Genomic DNA, 13,127 nt, shown 5'->3' with positions numbered 1-13,127 from the left:
GTGATGTCCTTAGGTTAGTTAGGTTTAAGTAGTTCTAAGTCTAGGGGACTGATGACCTCAGAAGTTAAGTCCCGTAGTGCTCAGAGCCATTTGAACCATTTTTTTCTTCTCCTGTTCCAGTTGTGAATGATGGTATGCGGATAAACGAATATTGGTTACTCTGTATGTGAGCCCGAATCTCTAACTTTACCTTTATTGCCTCTATTGAGATATGTGTAGGCAGAATCAATATATTGATAGACTCGTTTGGGAATATACGTCTGTGGAAACGGATCAGTAGCCCATACCTTGATGACACTCTCCTCTCTAGCAGCCTGCGACAATAGAGAAAGCTGAGAATCTCTGTGACGCTTTCATGCTTACTGCAACAAACCGTGTCCAAATGTCCTGTTCTTCTTTCTAGTTTCAATGTTTGCTATATCAGTGCTATCTTGTAACGGTCTCACGCTGTAGAGAAACTCTCATGTGTCGGTCGAACGAAAACATTGTAAGCTACGGAACGTCGTTAGAATGCCCATAATCAGTGTAATATCTGCCTCCCCTACGATCATTTTATTTGGTAGTCTCACTTTAAGACGGTCCGTACGTGTACTCCTAGATATTTAATGGAAATGACTGTCTGCAGCGATTGTTCGGCAATCGTGTAATTAGACAATAGCGGGAGTATTTCAGTTTATTTACAGGAAGTACGTTACATTTGTTTACGTTGAACGTCAAGTGCCAGCTCTACAATCTATGTCGAGTCTCTGTAGGTCTGCCTGCATTTCGCTACATTGGTGGATTCTATGACACATTTGGCCGTCAATAACAGCAATTCGAAAAGCACTGCTCATTTCAGAGGTATTGACCATTATCATATTTCACTATGCCTGCTACGTCGCTTATAACATTTGACTTTTTCAGATTTCCCGAGTTAAAAGACTTGTGTTAATCCTTCAGTGATCTTGTCTGTAGCTTTAAGAATTTTCGCCGGCATTCCTGTTCTATGGTTCTAGAAATAATCACCAGTTTAACTTTTCTCTCTTTCTTGCTTTCAGCCGAATACATCAAAGCGTGTTCCAGAAACGATCCGGATCTCAATGCTTGTGCATACAAGAACGCTCTGGAAGCTATACCGAACCTTATAAAAGGTGAGTACTAATTCTTAATGGAATGCATATCGATAAATATAAATGTGCGAAGATATAAAAGGGTCTCGAGGATTATTTTCTAAAAACGAATCAAATAATTTTAGTGAGTTAACAGAGTATCTAAGCGACAAACTGCTTGTGGGAATCACAGACCGTACCATGATAAAGGTGATGGTACGGTATTTTTCTCGCAGAGAATTATTTAATTTATTCAGCTGTTCTTATTTACGTTTTAACATGTTTAGAATCTAAAATGTTGTCTTCAAGAGCGGCATATCTTTTTCACTCACCGTATGGAGAGTTTGTGAGGCATCGTCTCTGATCTTGAGAAATTGCAGATTTATGTTATGAAGGGGATTTTTTTTAATCGTCAGTCTTATCACTGGTTTGGCGCTGCCAGCCACGAGTTCCTCTCCAGTGCTAACCTTTTCATATCAGAGTAGCACTTGCAACCTACGTCCTCAATTATTTGTTGGATGTATTCGAATCTCTGTCTACATCCACAGGGTTTATCCTCTGCAGCACCTTGTAGTACCATGGAAGTCATTCTTTGAAGTCTTAACAGATGTCCTATCATCCTGCCCTTCCTTGTTCGAGGCAGTTTTTTCAATTTTTCCTTTCTTCGCCGATTCCGCGGAGAACCGCTTCATTCGTTACCTTTTCAGTCTATCTGATTTTCAACATTCTTCTGTAGCGCCTCATCTAAAGGGCTTCGATTCTCTTCTGCTCCGGTTTTCCAACAGTCTATGCATTACTACCATACAATGTCATGCTCCAAAGGTACACTCTCAGAAATTTCTTCATCAAATTAAAGTCTATGTTAGTAGAATTCTCTTGACCAGGAATGCCCTTTTTACCAGTGCCAGGCCGGTTTTGATGTCTTCCTTGCTTCTTTCGTCAACGGCTTCTTTGCTGCCTAGGAAACATAATTCTTTAACTGAGTGACCGCAGCGCTACAGTCAGAGAGATACGTTGTAGTCGCCAGCCGGGAACCAGCACCGGCAGGGGAAGCTCGTACTTTCTTCTATCTCGTGGCGGCATCGGCTGCTCTGGAACCTACGGGCTGAGGTCGTGTGATTCGGATGATGATTGTTCTCACGCGATTCTTCGACATCACCTTGCTACAACTACAAACGTATAGTGAACATCAGGCGGTGCAGACAACGAACTGCTCCTTTTCCTCACAGTCTCATACATTGTACTTTCTTTTACTGTATAAATATTCATCTCAACACTGCATAGTATTCTGTTTCGTAAAAATAAACAATTAATATCTGAATTTCTAAGTTACAGTGAATGCAGTAATATAACTGTTCTCGAATGAAGAACAAAGGAACTTCAGTTCTATCGAAAATGGGTCCCATTAGTCTCGTTAGTTTCAAGTGTTGTTGACTGTGTGGTAGAAGTTATTTACAGGATAAATTTAACGCAAAAAACAAATCAGTAACATCTTCATCTGTCTTTATTTGCAGTTTCATTTAATAATCGGTATTACCCTACGCCATCTTCAAGCCCCTGACAGACGTGTAGGAAGAACCCCACCTCTCTAAAAATTGAAATAGGGGCAATGTTACAGTCACTAGTATCCGTATACTTCTTTTTAACAACTGGAACTCGTAATTTTGGATGTACAAGGATTGACATTCGTCCTACACGTCAGTCAGTGTGCCAGAAGATGGCGTAAGGCAACGCAGAAACTGGCAGCAAAATAAAATAAAATTGTAATATAGACGACTGAAGGTGACTTTGATTTGACATTTTATAGTGAGGCCCCGCAACCATCGTGTATAGAGATATAATTACAGAAATTTAACATAGGCTTCACAAAAAATACCTGCACTCGCACGCTACTTCGAAATGGTACGGGGTTGTAACACCACACTGTTGTGTCAGTACAGCTGGATGTTCGTAGACAGCTCGCCGATCCACTTCTAGCTCGGTTCCGTTGGGGAGGGTTTCAGACGCTACGATCCTAACAAACCAAATACTGGGTGTCTTCTCATTTCTAGGCCAGTAAATGTAAATAAATTAATTAAGTGGAGTAACTAGAACAGAAAGTAAGAAGGACGAGGATAATCAATTATGTCCAGCAATTATATTTGAAGCTAAGCGTACAGCTAATGTTCCTGGTCGAATAAAATCTCTAATTTTTTCAATTGAAACGATAAATAATATGCTACTGAAGTGACATCGGGACGCAGTCTGTAATTAGTGCAACAAAAAGATTCAGGGTTCGGGATTGGGCTTATTTGTCTGTTACGATGACTAGTTTCTTTCCGCAGAGATGAGTTGTGATATTTCAGTCTTGTCTCCACTTTGTCATATTTGTTATTCATTGCAAAAACGTGGAGTAAATCCGTTTACAGATAAAACAAGTCATCTATTAAATGCCTCACTGTCATTTACGCAGGCCACAACAAATACTGTATCACTTTACCAAAATCTTTAGCCGGAATACGTTATTTATCATTTGACGGACTGGTGAGCTGTATATTGTAAGTTTCTTCGAACTCGGAGCTAATAAAGTTACACAAATACGTTCCATGGCTGTCAGATAAAACAACAGCCTTTTTCTTCTGTGTCTCGCACGTTTTCGTTGATTATTCCATGAAGCTGGAAGATTCTACAACGTGCGCGCCTTTTGCTCGGTGGGTATTGCGCTGCCCATTATGAGGTTTTGTAGCAATACGGATTTGGAAAGCAGTCACTTCTTTCAAACAGAGAGGTACTGTCATCACTTAGCATTTCCTATTTATCAGAAGAAAGTCTGAATTTACTATATTCTTTCCTCTATTAAATTTTCATTTGTTCAAAGCATTTTCATCTTCTTTAATTTAAGGGTCTACCTTCCCACCTCGAAAATGAAGTTTATTTCGCGCTTAACACACAACGCCATTTTCATCGTTTTCCTACATTTTTCTTAAAGATTATCAATTACATTTTCTGATATCTAGTGCTTACTGCTTCGCTGAGGTCTATGTGTTTCACTTTTCTACTGTTTTGTCGTCTCAGAGCGTATTTCAAAGAACGTACCATTTCCAATAGCACCGCAATAACTTCAGCTTTACACTCATTTGTGTTTTGACTTTTATTTAAATCGTCATTGTTACGTCTTGTGCGGAACCACTCTCTCGTGATGGACTTAGTACCAAACATTTGAACTGGCACACAGGTTTACGAGTTTTACGTGGCACGAATCGGTGTTGAACATTTCGTATAACTATTAACACGAAGTACTTGTCCATGTGCAACTTCGTTATCGCGTTCACGTGACGACATATTTTTTTCCACTACATTTGTTAAAATATAGCGTACCACACTCTCGAAATTCCACAAGTGACCTCATTTCCTCGTTGCTTTTAAGTTTATTTCTGGAGTTAGTGTACTCCTAATCTTGACTGCAAAAGGAAAAGTTTGGTGGAATAGATAGAGGGCCTCACGGATTAGTGTATTTGGTTGTAGAGGGAAGCGTGGGATAGGGGGAGAGAGAGGGAGGTAAACTTTGTGAATGTAGGCCTGAACTTGATTCAATAAGCAGTATTAGGAGGAAGTAGGGTGGAGTAGTTATGCAGATAAGGAGAGAGGTTATCGTGGAGATCTGCATCAAACCGGCCTTCAGACTGATAACTAAAACATCAATCATTAGCTATTGAGAATCCCCATCAATCGTACATTTGTGAAGGTAGTTCGTTTTATGTTGACTTGGTTAAGGTATGGTACAATGTCCTGTATTTGCGTTCACCATTTGAGAGATTTTATATGTGAAAAAAGGGAATTGTGTTGGACACAGTGGTTGATTGAGGGAAGCCTTTTTTCCCTCTAGAAATGAATTCGATCTTGGTGCTTCCTTCACCTGCTCGTAGACCAATGAAAGTATGAACGATGTTTGTAATATTTCCTGTATTTGCAAAGTAAACACACATTCCCGCGAAAAGCAATCATGGATAATGTGTATAAATCTTACTGTGGTGTTTCAGACGTATGGCCTTGGTACTGGCTTCGGGGAGACACAATTATGAAACGTGCCGAAGAGGCCTGTATGATAACAGTTGCTCCGTTTCGCAGGTGACCGCCAGTACAACGTTCCGCCGCTGAACCCGCTCAAGGTGACTGAGATCAAGGTGAGCGGCGGCGAAGGCAGCGTAGGACTAGACATCACTTTCAGTGACGTCAGCTTCCACGGCTTCACTGAGGCGGTCGTCAAGGAGACTAAGTGAGTACTGGTTCAAACTACTTTCACGAGGTACGCGAAACCTCAACCGTGATAACCCACTGCGGAAGTGTGGCTGAGCTGTCTGGCGGTACGTTTGCATGTGCCGCCAGTTTATAACGCACTGTTTTAAGTTCAGTTCTAAGCTTTGAAATGCCCAATCATTTACGCAGTACAACACCGTAAAACACCGCGACAATGAGATTCTTAGAGGTGCTGCAGATTTAGATTACCTGCTGATTTGTACTTTCTGCCCAATAAAGTTTGCAATATGAAATTAATTAGTTTACGATGTTTAGCAGATTTGCGAAGCTACGATCGTAAATCAGTGTGCAACAGCAGGTTGATTCAGATGTCCCCAACGCTGTCGTTTTAAGCTGTCAGCTGATCTTTAGAAACCAAGCGCGAGATTTTCGTGTTCTCTCAATCGTTACGAGCGTAAATTACTAGTCCTATAGAAAAAGTGTGCAGGACGGTTTCGTAGGTCATTTAATGTAAAATTTTGCACTGGGATACGTTTTCTTTAGAGGCCCTAGTTTTCAATCTATTAAGAGAAACGTACAAATGGCGACCTACAAACGCACCTCTGCTCTCATACTTCACCCCTACAGGTGAGGATTTCTAGTACGTTGTTCGTAGACCTCCCTCCTACTACTGTGCTGTCATTTTCTGGTCTTCAATTATCGGTCGTATTATGCCACTGGTTTAGTCGAACAAATACAGATTGTAAAACTGACATTTGTGTAAATTTTACTTAACAATTTTGTGAATTTTACCAGTATAAAACAACAGTTACATCGTTGTATTTGTCAGGGCTTATGACCACAAAACTAATGTGTTGTAAGGATTAAGTTTGGATCGAATTGTCAACGTAATTAGTTTTAACTTAATGCTTACGAAAGGTGTTTTACGTACTTTACCGTCACGGGTACAATTAAATTAACAGTGTTAACGAAGTAGTAGATTATGCTGGTGGTTTCATGGCCCAATCGATAGAGACCATAAAAGGTCGAATATCGGGAATAGTTTGTCTAGTCGGGAATTTTTTACAGTAGTAGGAAGGAGTATCACGAAAAACATACTAGAAATCCTAACTCATGAAAATAAGAGTGGAGTGGAGGTGCGTTTGAAGGTCACGTTTGTACGTTTTCCTAGAATATCTCGCAAAACATGGTCACTAGAGAAAATTTATCCTGGAACAAAAATGTAACTGCAATAAATGTTCTAGAAAAAGGGGCTGCTCATTTTTTTCCGGTACGACTAGTAGTCTGCGCGTAGCGAGCGAGAGAATTTGAAAATCTCGGTCATGGTTTATGAAGGCCAGCTACAACGTTGCGGGTTTCATAAAACGACAGCGATAGGAACACCTGAGTCACCCTGTCCATATATCATTCCTGATACGAGTCACCATACAAGAAACTGTGAGACATAGTTTTGGATCTCAAGCGATGTAGACAGTTCCATCTATTAATCAATATTTCAATAACTGACCTAAGCATTTTGGTAAGGGTCTGCTCGGACTTGTACGTTGGTAGGTCTTTTAAGTAGGCTGACCAGCGCTAGTTAACTGGGATCATACTTCACGATAGTTCCTTCACATTCGGCTATGCGTTATTTAAGACCAATTTGATGCTGTTTAAGGTCCTGGTATATGAAAGATAGTCATGCGTATTTACTGTAACGTTATGGACTTTGGAAACATGTAGCAGAAAGTTGAAATGGTTTCCAAAATGATGTTTTGGATTTTCTTCCTGTAATTAAGCTCTGGGAGACCAAAACCGCTGAAGAATAAAGCTTTACTTGCTGTACGGCTGATGGTTAAACGTACATATCCTTAAGTATCTGACGGCTGTCCAGAGCATTAATTTAAAAAGTGTCTTCGATGGGTGATGCATGTAGCTTCTGGCCGGGTTTCAGCTGTTGCCGTCCGCGTTTTCGTGCGATCTTCTCGCGGTGTAGTCCTTGTGGAAAGACCCGTGTCTACTATCTTTGCGAAACTGTTGCCCTCAGTCCAGCTAGTCACCACTTGTTCTGCCGTTATGTCAGATAACTGGCAGTGGAATATGTCGATATGATGCTCTCCTTTTCTTCATGAGAATGGCTCGACTTTTGTCAATGTGAAATACGGTGATAAGCTGCACGTGATCATCCTCTTGGCGTGCTGTGTAGCGATCTCCTGTTGAAAAGTTCCAGTGACGTGAGATACACCCAGTAGCCATCATGTGCTCACACTACTTCTTATGTATAGGAACGGCTTTCTTCCCCAATGAAAATATGCTCGCAAATGGATGGAAATACTGAACTATAAGTTTGGTAGTGTTCGGTGAAGATGCTCTTGGTATATTCTGTCTTTTTCGTCTGCTTATGACGTCGACATGTTCGTTTCCTGTCGAGTCTGATGTCAATGATCCTACCACTGAAGTGTTCGCACCAACTCTTTGCCCTTCCTACCTGCTCATTTCTATCTCTACTACCGTTAAAAATTTCTTATGTTGCTGACATTCCTTCCATTTGATGTATAATATACAAAAATACGTATCAGAAAGAAATAACACTTTTCTATACGGAGGAAACGATACGGATAAGGAGAAGTACAATATACCTAAGGAAGTCTTACTTCCCTGAGTCACCTGCTGTTAGTATGATTTATTGGGGAGCATTCACTGTGTTCGGCAGTAGTGGGTGCTTTGGTATCATCCAACTATTCAGTTGTGACTAACGGTTTATTAACATCAGTAAGGATGCTTGAATCACTACCAATTTTTTCAGTGACTACTAAAATTAGATAGCGGATAAAAACAACTTTCCCCCATGTCAGTACCAATTCACTATGGATGTTTTTTGGCAAATATCCAAAACACATTTCCCCTCAACGAAAAAAACGGTGCTTGCTTTTTTTAGCGAGTTAAATGGTTCAAATGGCTCTGAGCACTATGAGACTTAACATCTGAGGTCATTAGTCCCCTAGAACTTACAACTACTTAAACCTAACTAAACTAAGGACATCACAAACATCCATGCCCGAGGGAGGAATCGAACCCTGTGACCATAGCGGTCGCGCGGTTCCAGACTGACGCGCCTAGAACCGCTCGGCCACACCGGCCGGCTTAGCGAGTTAACATGGAGCTAATAAACTATTTAGTACATCTAAAAACTAATAATATGTTTACCGAGTGAGGTGGAGCAGTCGGGAGGACGATGGTTCAAACTAGCGTCCGGCCAGCCTGATTCAGGTTTTCAGTGATTTCTCTAAATCGCTTCAGGCAGTTGTCGGGATGGTTCATTTGAAATGGCACGGCCGACTTTCTTCCCGGTCATTCCCTAAACCGATGGGACCGATGACCTCGCTGTCTTGTCTCCTCCGGCAAATCAACCAACCAACCAATAAATATGTTTGTGTCACGGCGGTTACTACACTCATGAGGATATAGCTTGCAAATATAAATTCATACGTTCGTACTACATTCCGTGAACTACTTTGTTTAACATGAGTGATATTATGTTAGGGAACTGATATTTGCGCCATTTCCTCCTAGTTATTCATTTAAGGCCACTGATATAAATTTCTATTACCTCTAAATCGTCTTTTTGCAGTCATTCTGCAAAATGTATATCATTTTTGGGTCAGCTACTGTGACACTGTGGTCTCCTTCACTGGCATTTTTCTCTATTGCGGATTTGTTACATTTGTTGGGTCTGAAACGGTTTGCTTGTAGAAAAATATTATGTAATTCCTACGCATTTCTGCTATGGAATTTATTGCAGTGACAGGAAGACACTTCACATTTACTACTACTGCTAAAACAGTCGGTTGACGGGTGTTGTGACGCGCTACTTCCATTTTTTATAATTTTTATTCTTTTATTTATTTTTTGTCATTGGTGGTGGCAAACGTAATTTTAATTCGTAAACAGGGCTTAGATATGTTCTTTGGTCTTTAGTCCATGTTATATGTTATTTTATGTACTTAGGATAACTTATTTCATAACTTTCTATTTCCTATGTTAGTTCCAAAGGTATTAGTGTTTTTAGTTTTGGTTGAGCTCGAGAATTTGAGAACATCCTTGAATTCAGAAGGCAGCCCCATATCGCCTGTTTCTTCACTTTGGTCTCACTTTTCCTTTGTGGCCGTGCAATCTAGATCTTCCTCTTCTTACAGTATATTGGCGTATCCACCTCCTTATTCTTTTAACCTTAACTGTGGTTCCTATTTGTATTTATGATGATAGTACTTATAGGCCTGACTAACCAAACATGCATTTAATGTAGGGTGTGCTTGTATATCTTGAGTTTCTTCGCATTTCTGGTTGAGATATCTTTTCATTTTCATTTACTCTTTCTCTTCATATCGTTCGTAAGCGTGATGTGCTACAGATATAATGCCAAGTCCTGTATTTTCATTCTATTGCCATTAAAGTTTAGTATCTCTTATTTAACCGGAAATTCATCTGCTTGTACTTTTCTAATTCCTGTAAGATTTATTTCTAAAAATAAATGTTTCCTTCTTCATACTTTTCCAAATTTTTGGTTCGTGCCTGTGAGAATACTCCTATTATTATTACTAGGGTTCTCAGTTTCTTACTTCTTGAGATCTTTTCATTTCTTTTCTTATTCTTCAGCTCTTCTTTTTTTAGCTAATATTTGTTTTCTTTTTTACCGTACAATCCAGAATCTTGTCCCCGAATCAGTAAACTATCAGGAAGAAGTTCTTTCTCACCTGGTGTGCAAAATTTAAAGACGAAAGTAGCTTTCGCATGATATGTCATTGTCAAGTATTACAGCTCAATAAATTTGGTAGTCCAGGTATGGGGAGACATGGTGTTGCATGGACGTACTGACCTCCAAATCTTGAACACGGTATGCTCACATGTCAACGGTATCATGACGCGGTACACCATCTCCATATACACTCCTGGAAATGGAAAAAAGAACACATTGACACCGGTGTGTCAGACCCACCATACTTGCTCCGGACACTGCGAGATGGCTGTACAAGCAATGATCACACGCACGGCACAGTGGACACACCACGAACCGCGGTGTTGGCCGTCGAATGGCGCTAGCTGCGCAGCATTTGTGCACCGCCGCCGTCAGTGTCAGCCAGTTTGCCGTGGCATACGGAGCTCCATCGCTGTCTTTAACACTGGTAGCATGCCGCGACAGCGTGGACGTGAACCGTATGTGCAGTTGACGGACTTTGAGTGAGGGCGTATAGTGGGCATGCGGGAGGCCGTGTGGACGTACCGCCGAATTGCTCAACACGTGGGGCGTGAGGTCTCCACAGTACATCGATGTTGTCGCCAGTGGTCGGCGGAAGGTGCACGTGCCCGTCGACCTGGGACCGGACCGCAGCGACGCACGGATGCACGCCAAGACCGTAGGATCCTACGCAGTGCCGTAGGGGACCGCAGCGCCACTTCCCAGCAAATTAGGGACACTGTTGCTCCTGGGGTATCGGCGAGGACCATTCGCAACCGTCTCCATGAAGCTGGGCTACGGTCCCGCACACCGTTAGGCCGTCTTCCGCTCACGCCCCAACATCGTGCAGCCCGCCTCCAGTGGTGTCGCGACAGGCGTGAATGGAGGGACGAATGGAGACGTGTCGTCTTCAGCGATTAGAGTCGCTTCTGCCTTGGTGCCAATGATGGTCGTATGCGTGTTTGGCGCCGTGCAGGTGAGCGCCACAATCAGGACTGCATACGACCGAGGCACACAGGGCCAACACCCGGCATCATGGTGTGGGGAGCGATCTCCTACACTGGCCGTACACCACTGGTGATCGTCGAGGGGACACTGAATAGTGCACGGTACATCCAAACCGTCATCGAACCCATCGTTCTACCATTCCTAGACCGGCAAGGGAACTTGCTGTTCCAACAGGACAATGCACGTCCGCATGTATCCCGTGCCACCCAACGTGCTCTAGAAGGTGTAAGTCAACTACCCTGGCCAGCAAGATCTCCGGATCTGTCCCCCATTGAGCATGTTTGGGACTGGATGAAGCGTCGTCTCACGCGGTCTGCACGACCAGCACGAACGCTGGTCCAACTGAGGCGCCAGGTGGAAATGGCATGGCAAGCCGTTCCACAGGACTACATCCAGCATCTCTACGATCGTCTCCATGGGAGAATAGCAGCCTGCATTGCTGCGAAAGGTGGATATACACTGTACTAGTGCCGACATTGTGCATGCTCTGTTGCCTGTGTCTATGTGCCTGTGGGTCTGTCAGTGTGATCATGTGATGTATCTGACCCCAGGAACGTGTCAATAAAGTTTCCCCTTCCTGGGACAATGAATTCACGGTGTTCTTATTTCAATTTCCAGGAGTGTATGTCTCTTCAGTAGTTTCGGCTCTGACATCATTTTTATAGATCGAACACCGCAGGTAAAGGAGCTCTTGGAATACGAATGTATTTGGCGGATGGACTGGTCTACCCGTTCCCTCAACTTAATTCCCGCCGAGAATGTGTTGGACGAGTTGGAGAGACGTATTACAGCACGTCCTCATACACCAACGACCATCCAGCAATTTTCTATCGCGCTAGTGGAGGAATAGGACGCCCTACCACAAGATTACCTTACCAAAATACATGGGAGAACGTTGTAGAGGGTGCATGGCCGTCTGTGGTGACCATGCATCAGACATCCTATTAAGAACAGTGTACCACCGTTTGTAATGTCCAGTGGACCATTATGAACCGCGGTGACTATAGTACAATTACAGTTCTTAACAAAAAAGGGTCATTTCTGTTTGTCTCATTGCGTATGTCTTTGCGCTATTTTCTCTACTACACCGTAGCATTTCATCTTATTTATAGTCCAAGTTTCCTCGACCTCTGTCACGTGGCAGTGACACATCTTGCGAAAGTTACTTTCGTCCGTAAGCTCCACACCGCAGTGAGTTTAATAGTTATACCTCAGTCTCGTCTGATTCTTTAGGAATGTAGCTCATAACATGATAAAGTGAATTTTGATATACAAATAACAGTAACGAATATTTTTACTGTCAAACGATGACCAACGTCGACAATTTCTTCCAAATCGTGATTTGTATTTTGTGATGTGGCCTTAGGCACAAATCACTCCTTAAGATCCATGAAACCTGTTCAAGTATGACATCTCTTAAATCTTTGCGTTATTTCCGCCTTAATTAAAGTTATGTGCCTAAGTAGCATCATTATTTGGATTCGTGTGGCTGTAAATTTTAATGGCAAGTGTTTCCGCCTTCGTTACAGCTTCGACCTCGCCAACAACAAAGCGGAAATTAAGGCATCCGTCCCGGTGGGCCAACTGCTGGGGAAATACGAGGTGGACGGCAAAGTCCTCCTGCTACCCATCAAGGGCAGCGGAGAAGCCAACATCACACTCAGTAAGTTCGCCGGCGCTTATCAACTACTCGACGTACCTGTTAGTCTTGCTACAGTCGTGAGTCGGTCACTGTCATATCAGACCTACTGAACACAGACATTTTTCAACTTTCACAGGTTTCTCGGTGCAGATATGTTCTGTATCCATTTCAAAATTGACTGAAACCTCATTAAGCATAGTTTTGAACTAATTGGTTTTACCTTGCTGGTTTATTCAGTTTTTGTATGAAATTGTTATTCACGTGGAGACATGCTCCCAGATATATAGACGGCGCAGAGTTTTCAGTACACTGTATGGTGACATGCATTTTACCACTAGTGGTCTGAAGATGGTTGCTTAGTCAAGGGAAACTAGTCATTATATTTTAATGTGTTATAATGTACGCGATAGAGATAATAACATATATATTTTTAAGAAAT

General features: G+C 42.2%; 1 protein-coding gene across 1 annotated transcript in view; it reads left to right on the top strand.

Annotated features, from left to right (window-relative positions):
* The window catches only part of LOC124776899 (protein takeout-like), a 39,594-nt gene that overhangs the window by 11,498 nt on the left and 14,969 nt on the right, over positions 1-13,127 (top strand). Inside the window, exons 2-4 of the mRNA XM_047252090.1 lie at positions 1,038-1,130; positions 5,196-5,343; positions 12,576-12,709. Coding sequence (XP_047108046.1) covers positions 1,038-1,130; positions 5,196-5,343; positions 12,576-12,709 — 375 coding nt within the window. The remainder of the gene's footprint in view (positions 1-1,037; positions 1,131-5,195; positions 5,344-12,575; positions 12,710-13,127) is intronic.

Source organism: Schistocerca piceifrons, chromosome 2, assembly GCF_021461385.2.
Source record: "Schistocerca piceifrons isolate TAMUIC-IGC-003096 chromosome 2, iqSchPice1.1, whole genome shotgun sequence".
Classification (NCBI taxonomy): domain Eukaryota; kingdom Metazoa; phylum Arthropoda; class Insecta; order Orthoptera; family Acrididae; genus Schistocerca; species Schistocerca piceifrons.
This window is presented reverse-complemented; position numbering and strand designations above follow the sequence as displayed.